This window comes from Eriocheir sinensis, chromosome 60 (genome assembly GCF_024679095.1).
Source record: "Eriocheir sinensis breed Jianghai 21 chromosome 60, ASM2467909v1, whole genome shotgun sequence".
In the NCBI taxonomy this organism is placed as follows: Eukaryota; Metazoa; Arthropoda; class Malacostraca; order Decapoda; family Varunidae; genus Eriocheir; species Eriocheir sinensis.
This window is the reverse complement of record NC_066568.1, coordinates 9,742,469-9,753,068: the sequence shown is the minus strand read 5'-3', so window position 1 is coordinate 9,753,068 and position 10,600 is coordinate 9,742,469. Positions and strand designations below refer to the sequence as shown.

The 10,600-nt window shown below is 41.9% G+C and overlaps 2 protein-coding genes across 2 annotated transcripts in view; one reads left to right on the top strand and one right to left on the bottom strand.

Moving 5' to 3' along the window:
- The first annotated feature begins 2,678 nt into the window (after window positions 1-2,678).
- On the top strand, window positions 2,679-7,542 carry LOC126985920 (60S ribosomal protein L18-like). The gene is made up of 5 exons (XM_050841475.1): window positions 2,679-2,751; window positions 2,878-2,964; window positions 5,496-5,702; window positions 7,054-7,177; window positions 7,321-7,542. Exons 1-5 carry the CDS (start codon window positions 2,698-2,700, stop codon window positions 7,464-7,466), a joined length of 618 nt encoding a protein of 205 aa, XP_050697432.1. The 5' UTR covers window positions 2,679-2,697; the 3' UTR covers window positions 7,467-7,542.
- Window positions 7,543-7,681: 139 nt separating this feature from the next.
- The window catches only part of LOC126985919 (aquaporin-1-like), an 8,820-nt gene continuing 5,901 nt past the window's right edge, over window positions 7,682-10,600 (bottom strand). Inside the window, exons 7-8 of the mRNA XM_050841474.1 lie at window positions 10,547-10,600; window positions 7,682-10,207 (exon numbers count right to left, since the gene is read on the bottom strand). The exon at window positions 10,547-10,600 is cut by the window's right edge and continues 27 nt beyond it. Coding sequence (XP_050697431.1) covers window positions 10,040-10,207; window positions 10,547-10,600 — 222 coding nt within the window. The 3' untranslated portion in view covers window positions 7,682-10,039. The remainder of the gene's footprint in view (window positions 10,208-10,546) is intronic.

Here is a 10,600-nt window from a genome sequence, read left to right as displayed (position 1 = left end):
ATAAAACAATAATAATGATATGAATGTATAGGCCTTCTTTGGAACCCCCCCACGACCTCAAGTGGGTCAAATAGAAGGAAAGTTAATGAGAAAATGAAAGAAGAAAGAATTAAATAAAACAATAATAATGATATGAATGTATAGGCCTTCTTTGGAACCCCTCAATCTTGACCTCTCGAGCGAAACAGAAGGAAAGTTAATGGTAAAAATGAATGAAGAAAGAATTAAATAAAACAATAATAATGATATGAATGTATAGGCCTTCTTTGGAACACCCCCTCGACCTCTCTTGGGTGAAATAGAAGGAAAGTTAACGGGAAAATGAAAGAAGAAAGAATTAAATAAAACAATAATAATGATATGAATGTATAGGCCTTCTTTGGAACCCCTCAATCTTGACCTCTCTTGGGTGAAATAGAAGGAAAGTTAATGAGAAAATGAAAGAAGAAAGAATTAAGTAAAACAATAATAATAATATGAATGTATAGGCCTTCTTTGGAACCCCCCCTCGACCTCTCTTGGGTGAAATAGAAGGAAAGTTAATGAGAAAATGAAAGAAAGAATTAAATAAAACAATAATAATGATATGAATGTATAGGCCTTCTTTGGAACAACCCCCCCTCGACCTCTCTTGGGTGAAATAGAAGAAAAGTTAATGAGAAAATGAAAGAAGAAAGAATTAAATAAAACAATAATAATGATATGAATGTATAGGCCTTCTTTGGAACCCCCCCTCGACCTCTCTTGGGTGAAATAGAAGGAAAGTTAATGAGAAAATGAAAGAAGAAAGAATTAAATAAAACAATAATAATGATATGAATGTATAGGCCTTCTTTGGAACCCCTCAATCTTGACCTCTTGAGCGAAACAGAAGGAAAGTTGATGGTAGAAAGAATAGGAAAAGGAAAATAGAGTTAAATAAAGCAATAATGTGATAATTAACATAGACATAAGAATATATAGAGATGTATAGGCCTTCTTTGGAACCCCTCAATCTTGACCTCTCGAGTGAAATAGAAGGAAAGTTAATGGTAGAAAGAATAGGAAAAAGAAAATAAAGTTAAATAAAGCAATAATGAGATAATTAACATAGACATAAGAATATATAGAAATGTATAGGCCTTCTTTGGAACCCCCTCTGGTGTCCTAAATGAAATAGAAGGAAAGGAAGGAAATAAAAAGGAGAGGAAAGTGGTTGAAAAATAAAGTTAAATAAAGCAATAATTGGGTAATAACATAGACATAAGAATAGATAAGAGATACATAGGCCTAGCTTTTTTGGAACCCCCTCGAGTGAAATGGGAGAAAAATGACAAAAAGAAGAAAAAGATGAAATGTTCTTTGTTAATGATCGTTATAAAAGGAGAACAGAAAATAAGGAAAATAAAAATGTGAAATAAGAAAAGATTAGAAAATAGGAAAAAATACTTGTCTTCTTTTGAATGCAATATAATAATAATAATAATAATAATAATAATGATAATAATAATAATAATAATAAACTAGAAAAAAATGAATTAATAGAAGAATAAAAGTAATAATAATAGAAATAATAAGACCCCATTTTTATGACCCTATTAGTAAAATTAAAACTCTCCCATACCCCCATTTCTCTTCCCATTCCCTCCCATACCCCCATTTCTCTTCCCATTCCCTCCCATACCCCCATTTCTCTTCCCATTCCCTCCCATACCCCCATTTCTCTTCCCATTCCCTCCCATACCCCCATTTCTCTTCCCATTCCCTCCCATACCCCCATTTCTCTTCCCATTCCCTCCCATACCCCCATTTATCTTCCCAATCCCTCCCATACCCCCATTTATCTTACCACTCCCTCCCATACCCCATTTCTCTTCCCATTCCCTCCCATATCCCCCATTTCTTCCCATTCCCTCCCATACCCCCATTTCTCTTCCCATTCCCTCCCATACCCCCATTTCTCTTCCCATTCCCTCCCATACCCCCATTTCTCTTCCCATTCCCTCCCATACCCCCATTTCTCTTCCCATTCCCTCCCATACCCCATTTCTCTTCCCATTCCCCCATTTCTCTTCCTCCCATACCCCATTTCTCTTCCCATTCCTCCCCATTTCTCTTCCCATTCCTCCCATTTCTCCTCCCATTCCCGCCCATACCCCCATTTATCTTCCCCTTCCCTCCCATACCCCCATTTCTCTTTCCATTCCCTCCCATACCCCATTTCTCTCCCATTCCTCCATACCCCCATTTCCTCCCATTTCTCTTCCCATTCCTCCATACCCATTTCTCTTCCCATTCCTCCCATTTCTCCCATTCTCATTCCCTCCCTTCCATTTCTTCCATTCCTCCCATACCCCATTTCTCTTCCCATTCTCCCTTACCCCCATTTCCTTTTCCCATTCCTCCCATACCCCATTCCCTTCCCCATTTCCCTTCCCATAATTATAAGGAAAAAAAGCAAGAAGGAAGAAATAGGAAGGAAGGAATAGATGAGAGTAAGAAATAAAATAAATAAAGAATAAAATAGAATAAGGAAGGAAAGAGAATGGAAGAGGATTGATTGAAAAACAGATAGGCCTATTTATAAGAAACGGAAGGAGGAGATCAAAAACACATAAATTACATCTTTTTAATTCAACACAAAGCTTCAGGGCAAATTAAATCCCCGTTTCGTAATTAAAAATAAAGAAATAAAATTGGAAAAAGAACCAACAGCCGATGTCAACAGGACCCACAAGCCTCTTCGTCTCCCTCTCCGCCGCGGCCGCCATGGTGCGTGGAGTGTCCTTCACTTATCCCTCAATATCCTTCACCCAGGGCGTCATGGCGCCTGGGAGTGACCTTATATATGTAGTTGAATGCCTTGGCGGTGATCCTTAATGGCGTCCTTTGTTACAGGGGAAGGACATTTCTCACAAACACGACCGGAAGGTGGTGCGGCGGGAACCCAAGTCGCAGGATGTTTACCTTCGCCTGCTGGTCAAGGTGGGCACGCGTGTTTGTGTGGTGGTGTTTGTGGCGTGGTGGTGAGTGTGTTTGTGGCGTGGTGGTGAGGGTTTGTGGCGTGGTGTTTGTATTGGTGTGTGTGGTGGTGGTGTTGGTGGGACACGTGAATGGATGAAGCGTGTGTGTGTGTCTTTGTATGTACGGTGTGTGTGTGTGTGTGTTTGTGGCGTGGTGGTGAGTGTGTTTGTGGCGTGGTGGTGAGGGTTTGTGGCGTGGTGTTTGTATTGGTGTGTGGTGGTGGTGGTGGTGGTGGGACACGTGAATGTACGAAGCGTGTGTTTGTTTGTACGGTGTGTGTGTGTTTGTGGCGTGGTGGTGAGTGTGTTTGTGTGGCAATTATTAAAGGTGGTGTTTGTATTGGTGTGTGGTGGTGGTGGGACACGTGAATGGACGAAGCGTGTGTTTGTATGTACGGTGTGTGTGTGTGTGTTTGTGGCGTGGTGGTGAGTGTGTTTGTGGCGTGGTGTTTGTGTGGTGATTATTAATTAAAGGGGGTGTTTGTATTGGTGTGTGTGTGTGGTGGTGGTGGGACACGTGAATGGACGAAGCGTGTGTGTGTTTGTATGTACGGTGTGTGTGTGTGTGTGTGTGTGTGTGTGTTTGTGTGCATGTGGTGATGTTATAGTGTTTGTGGTGGTGGTAAAGTAATGGTGTTTGTGTGGTGGTGATGGGACACGTGAATGGAGCAGGCGTGTGTGTTTGTGGCGTGGTGGTGTTTGTGGTGTGGTTGTGTGTTTGTAGTGGTGGTCTATATAATGATATAATGGGCTATATAATAATATGTGTTAAGATTCGTTTTAGTACCGTCGTGCCAGTATTTCAATACCTACCTCATGAAACATCACTAGCTCTCCATATATCTTTTCTACACACGTTCAACAATCATGGAAACGCTTTCAAATTCCAATTCAACGACTATTTATTGTTGAAAGTAAGGGATAATATTCACGAAAGCGCAGCCTCCTCCGGCGGTGGTGGTGCAGCTGGTGTTGCGAGAAATACCCCCTCGCAGAAATAAGGTGCATATACATGTTGGGGGGGTCCAGGCTGTGCCCCTGGTTAGACGGGGGGTCGAGAGGGGCGAAGCCCCCCCCCATTAGCTGTCAGGTCGTAAAGTTCAGTTGGAGTAGTTTAAACATGCTCCCCCACCCTAAACCCTCTGTGAGCTATTTTGCGGCCGCGGCGGTACTGCCGCCAGAGGAGGCTACACTTTCGTGAATATTATCCCCTATTTTCAACAATAAATCGTCCTTGAATTGGATTTTGAAAGTGTTTTCATGATTGTCGAATGTTTGTAGAAAAGATATATGAAGAGCTAGTGATATTTCATAAGGTAGGTAATGAAATACTGGCACGATGGTACTAAAACAATCTTTACCATATTAGGAGACAGGGTACTGGAGCGTACGCCCATAACGAAGGTAAACGAGGATCAAGCCTCTGCCTGTAATCCCTGACACTACACCTCACCCATCGTGAGTAGTGGGAGGGATTCTGGAGCTGCCCTGTGTAGGCCACCCGGCCTCTTGCAGTTTCCCTGTTTTTATGTTCTTATGTATTGTTAAAATCGGACATAAGACTGGACCCGGCGTGCCTTATAATCGTGTGGTGTCGAGTGGATTTTTGTGACATGCAGAGTTCGTGTGAAGGTATAGTGGAGTGGATTTTGGGCACTTCACTACTACTACTATAGTCTTGTTTCATTGTATGGCCACCAACAAGGTGGGAATTTTGATGGATGTGGCATCTGCGCACTTCTAGTTCGTGAATACGTGAAAATCGACTTGTGATAGACATTCAAGCTTATTTTTCAATAATATATTTGAGTATTTATGTGTACGAAAAACAACTCTGTCATTTGCATCGATAATCTAACATATAAGCACACGAAAAGACAAACTTTTATCAAATAACATCATGATCGAACGATCTATGTTTTTTCAAATTCCTTGATTGATAGCTCATTTCAGGTACATTAAAAGACATCTGGCTCTGCAAGCGCATCTAAAGGATATCTTAATAATTTACTGCATGAAAATAATGATTATCAATCGAAAAAACATGAAGTAGTAAATAATAACTGTTGAATGCGATGCTAGACTCTTTAGAATATTAGGCTACCCATGCTGTTTACATGCAGCACATCAGAATTCCTGATGTGTAGACACTTGCAGAGTCAGATATCACTTTATGTTCCTGCATGATATGAAATATGGGTATCTGAAAGGCTATGAATCGTTCGAGTATGATCAGACTACTATTTGATATACACATTGTTCTTTCATGTGCATGTATGGTAGATTATCTATGCAAATTGGCACGTTTGCGGTTCATATAAAAAGTGTAACACGAACATTCAGATATATCACTGGCAATCATGAACTAACAATGCACAGGTGCCACATCTACGTTCGTGAGTGGACAGATATAATGAAACAGATTATACTACTAATACTACTATGTACATCCACTCTCCTTTACTGACCTCTTCCCTCCTCCCTCTCCCCCAGCTGTACAGGTTCCTGGCGCGCCGTACATACTCTCGCTTCAACCAGGTTATCTTGAAGAGGCTGTTTATGTCCCGCATCCACCGGCCACCCATCTCACTCTCTGGGCTGGTGCGCCTGGCCAGCAAGCCCGGCCGCCAGGGACGCATCATCTGTGTGGTGGGCACCGTCACCGATGACCTGCGCATCTACGACATCCCCAAGCTGACGGTGAGCACTGGGGGAGGTTGGGTGGGGTCGGAACGGTTATATTGGGTGTAGAGTGGGTTGGGCGATATCTAAATGTTTGGTATGTACTGGGGTTGGCTGGGGCTGTGTTGTAGTGGGTATGGAAGGGTCCTTATTGTGAGTACTGGGGGGTAGCCTGGGGTAGTGTGAAGGGGGTTGCGTGAAGCTGTATTGGGTGTTAGGACTTGACTGGGCCTAATATTGCATAGGGGGGATTAGGTAGCATTTCAACTAACTAAACATTCATAACAAAGATTGCAGGAAATATATGTTAGAGGACTTATTAAGGGATGTGTTAGGGTGGTCAATAGATACATAACCTCTTACTAAATAATAGAAATGTATGAAAATGAAGGATTACTCAATTTTTGCATTATTTTCTTTCCTTTTTTATTTTTCTCTACTCTTCCTCTTCTTCTTTCCAGTGTTTTCTTTATCTTTATCTTCTCATCATCATTTCTTATTCTATTTCTTCCTTCTACTTCTTATCCTATATTTCTTCCTTCTATCCCTCACATTTTTCCTTTTCAAAATCACACATCCTTTACTTTCTTCTAAAATTTTCTTTCCCGTACAAACTTATCAAATTTTTTCCTGATCTTTACTTTCCCTTCAATCGTCTACTTCCTTTTCTGTCTCCTGTTTACTTCCCGTTCCATCTATTTTATCATTTTTATTTATATTCCTCTACACACACATCCTTATTTTTGTATTGGTCTCTTTCCTCTCCTCCCCAAACTTTGCTGACATGTTTTTATAGCATGACCAGTTATACATGTGGGAGAAAGCAAACACCAGCTGGGGCCAGATCGAAAATAGGTTAGGGTCATGTATTGCCCTGACCTTTGACCTCCTCTGCACATAAGCTTGTTTCTCACACCATTCCTTTGTGTGTTTTTCTTATAATTATTTCCTCTGTCGTATTTTTTCCCGTTATCCTCCCTTCCCCTCTTCATTGATTTCCACCTTCCACTGTTTCTCATCCTCTGTTATGCCTGTGTCCACCTTTTTTCCTCTCCATAATTGTCATTTTTGCCTATTTCTCTCTTTTTTCCTCCTGTATCTACCATTCCTTTCTTCTCTTCCCCTATTCTTATCTCTGTCTCCTTACCTATCCCTCCCTCTTCATCCATCTTTATTCCTTTCTACACTTGCCTTCTCTCTCTCTCACTATCATCTCTCTTCTCTCTCTTCCGGCGCCATATGACCCTACAGCTGTGGCGCCAAGATATAACGCCCCAATAATCAATCAATCTTCTCTCTTCCTCCTGTAACCCGATCAAACCAAGCCTATGCCCACTGCCCTCCTGACACCCTTACGCCCTTCCTACAGGTGTGTGCCCTGCGCGTGACCTCCCGTGCCCGCGCTCGCATTGAGAAGGCCGGCGGCGAGATCATCACCTTCGACGTGCTTGCCCGCCGCGCCCCCACTGGCAAGAACACACTGCTTATCCAGGGTGGGTGTGATTCTGGAGATTTCCCTAACATGTACTCACTCTACCTCTCTCTGCAAAATTGACACTCATTCTTGTTTACCTTTTGGTAGATATGGATAATCCTCTATCCTAACCTCCCCCCTAACCTTCCTATCCCTCCGCAGGCCGCAGGAAGGCTCGTGAGGCCTGCAAGAGGTTCGGCCCCGCCCCCGGCCTGCCCCACAGCCACACTAAGCCCCTCGTCAGGTCTAAGGGACGCAAGTTTGAGAGGGCTCGCGGCAGGAGGTCCAGCTGTGGTTATAAGAAGTAGAGGAGGTGCGTGCCTGATGGTTTTGTGGCCCTCCTTCTCATGCTGTTTGGATAATAAAAAACGGATGCTGGGATGATTTGAGGTGTATTTGTGTCCTATGTTATATTGTTCCTTCTTTCTGTGTTTCTATTTCTCTTCTTCTTTCTTTATTTCTATGTTACTGTCTTCTGTTCCTTCCCTTCTCTTCCCTTCCTTGCTTTCTTTCATAGTCATTTTGTTCCTTCTTCCTTCCTTCCTTTCCTTTTTCTTTCTTATTTTCTTTACTTTTTCATTTCATCTCAATTCTCATCCTTTCTTCCTTGTCTTCCTCTTCTTCCCTTACCTTCTCCTCCTCCTCTTCCTCCTTTACCCTTCCTCCTGTTCTCTAATCACCAGCCTTGATGACAATGGTAGTGATGGTTTTCGTAATGGTACTGGTGATGACAATGGTGTTGATGGTGATGACATTTTTAATTTTTTTTAACAAGGATAATGAAGAGAAGTTTCCATTGATTGTGCATTTATTATTGACATTATTATTTTTTTTTTATACAAGATGTGCGTGGAGAAACAACCATGTGTGTGTGTATGTACGTATGTATGTATTTATGTGTGTGTGTGTGTGTGTGTGCTCAAGGGGTTGACTTATACATATACCAGTGTGTGTGTTTATATGTGTGTGTGTGTGTGTGTGTGTGTGTGTATGCAAATCAAAATATATCTCATGACTGTCTTTCTATACATTCACTCTTACGCACATGGATAAAATTATGTATGTATATTTTTCTATGTGTATATACTAAGGCAGGAATCTTGTATGTGCGTCTATGTATGTATGTATGTACGCGTATGAAGAATGGATGGAGGTATGGATGGATGATGGTGTGTGTGTGTGTGCGTATGTATGTGTGTGTGTGTGCGTTTGTGTGTGTGTACATCGACATAAATAGACTGTGATTTTAAGGGATGACTAAAAATACACTTCTATATACATGATGGCTGTATGTATGTATGTATGTATGTATGTGCGTATTAGGGAAGGGTTTCAGTATGTGTGGTGTGTGTGTATTACGAGACTAACTGTGTGCGTGTGTGTATGTGTGAATTACGAGAGTTTGTGTGTGTGTGTGTGTATGTATTAAGATGCATACGAATTAGCTATGTATGTGTATGTGTTTATTAGGGGAACATTTAACTGTGTGTGTGTGTGTGTGTGTGTGTGTGTGTGTGTGTGTGTGTGTGTGTGTGCCGGAACAGTTAAAACACACGCTATTAAGTGGACGATAGGGACGGGAAGGTCTTGTTGTTTTGCCTACTCTAAATTCTTCTAACCTTACATGGTCCTCGAGTTCACTAAGAAATGGGAAGGGAACGGAAGGGATGGGCTGAGACTGGATGGAGGAAGGGAAGGGGTGCGGAGGGAGGAGGAGGAGGGATAGGAAAAAAGGGAATGGAGAAGGAACAAGGATAGAGGTGGATGTGGTTAAGCGGAAAAGGATGAAGGGAGTAGAGAGGAGGGATTGAGGGAGAGAAAGGGTAGAGATGGAGGAGGGGAGAGAGAATGGTGTGAGGGGAGGGACTTGGAGAGGAAGAAGATAAAATTAGATTTATTTTTTCATCATATTTGGTCGACGTTTGAGAGAGAGAGAGAGAATTAAAACCAGACAAAACTAATCTTATTTTGCACTCAGACACACAATCTTTGGCACATGAGAGAGAGATTGTCACTGAAACACAAACACAGAGAGAGAGAGAGAGAGAGAGAGAGAGAGAGAGAATTAAAACCAGACAAAACTAATCTTATTTTGCTCTCAAACACACAATCTTTGGCACATGAGAGAGAGAGAGAGAGATTGTCACTGGAACACAAACAACACATACAGAGAGAGAGAGAGAGTAGAAACACAATACCATTTTTCTACATAATCATCTTGTGTTTATTATCTTATGTGTTACTGTGTTGCTCTTTGGCACTAATATAATTGAGGAAAAGAAAGAAATAGAAATAAAGAAGAAGAAGAGGAGGAGGAAAAGGAAAAACGATACGAATGAAAGGAAGAAGGAAGGAAGGATGAGAAAACAAGAAATATATTAAAAGGAAAGGAGAGAAGAGAGAGAGAGGGAGAAGGAAGGAAGGAAGGAAAGAAGATTAATGTTAAGGAGAGACAGAGAAGGAAGGAAGAAGAGATGAAAAAAAAGAGGAGGAGGAAAATAAAGAAGAAAACGAATAAAAGAGTGAATGAAGGAAGAAAATATTAAAGAAAGGGAGAGAAAGTTAAGATAGAAAGAAGGAAGGAAGGGAAAAAGAAAAAAAGGGAGAGAAAGTTAAGATAGAAAGAAGGAAGGAAGGGAAAAAGAAAAAAAGGGAGAGAAAGTTAAGATAGAAAGAAGGAAGGAAAGGAAAAAGGAGATAAAGAAGAGGAAGGAGGAGAAAATAGATGAAAATTGCAAGAAAGGAAAAAGAAAATTAAAAATGAAGACAAAAACGAAATAGAGAGAGAGAGACAGAGGAGAAAGAATGAAGAAACAACAAACGAAACGAGAAAGAAAGAAAATACCCAGAGAGAGAGAGAGAGAGAGCGAGCCCCATATCCTCAACACGGGGAAGCCAAGGAGGATGTAAGGGCCGAGGGCTTGGAGGCATCCCGGGGTAGACGTGGGTCGTGGTCTGCCCCCGGTCCCCCCAGTGGCACCTTGGCAGACGTGTACTCGTGGGTGAAGGCTGCCAGCACGCCCCCCAGGGTAGGCCCAACCCAGTACACCTGTGGGAATGAAGGTCAGGTCAGGTATGTGTGTGTCTGTGTGTGTGTATACATAGACATAAATAGACTGATTTTAAGGGATGACTAAAAATATATTTCTATGTACGGTACATGATGACTGTGTATGTATGTGCGTATTAGGGAAGAGTTTGTGTGTGTGTGTGTGTGTGTGTGTTTATTACGAGACTAACTGCGTGTGTGTGTGAATTACAAGAGAGTCTAAATTGTGTGTGTGTGTGTTAAGATGCCTTCCCTATACTCTACAATGGCCTACTCTCTATAATACTCTAGCACATAAGAACGTAAGGGGTAGCACAGTATTCTCCATGCCCAGCGTACCCAGTGACTTTTCCAGGAGCCCGTGACCGCTGCCAGGGTGAGGGAGCGGGCAGG

Coding starts and splice junctions, on each gene's coding strand:
- LOC126985920 (XM_050841475.1), top strand. CDS start 2,698: ATGTCAACAGGACCCACAAGCCTCTTCGTCTCCCTCTCCGCCGCGGCC. Junction 5,703..7,053: donor ACGACATCCCCAAGCTGACG/GTGAGCACTGGG, acceptor CCCTTCCTACAG/GTGTGTGCCCTGCGCGTGAC. Junction 7,178..7,320: donor GAACACACTGCTTATCCAGG/GTGGGTGTGATT, acceptor ATCCCTCCGCAG/GCCGCAGGAAGGCTCGTGAG.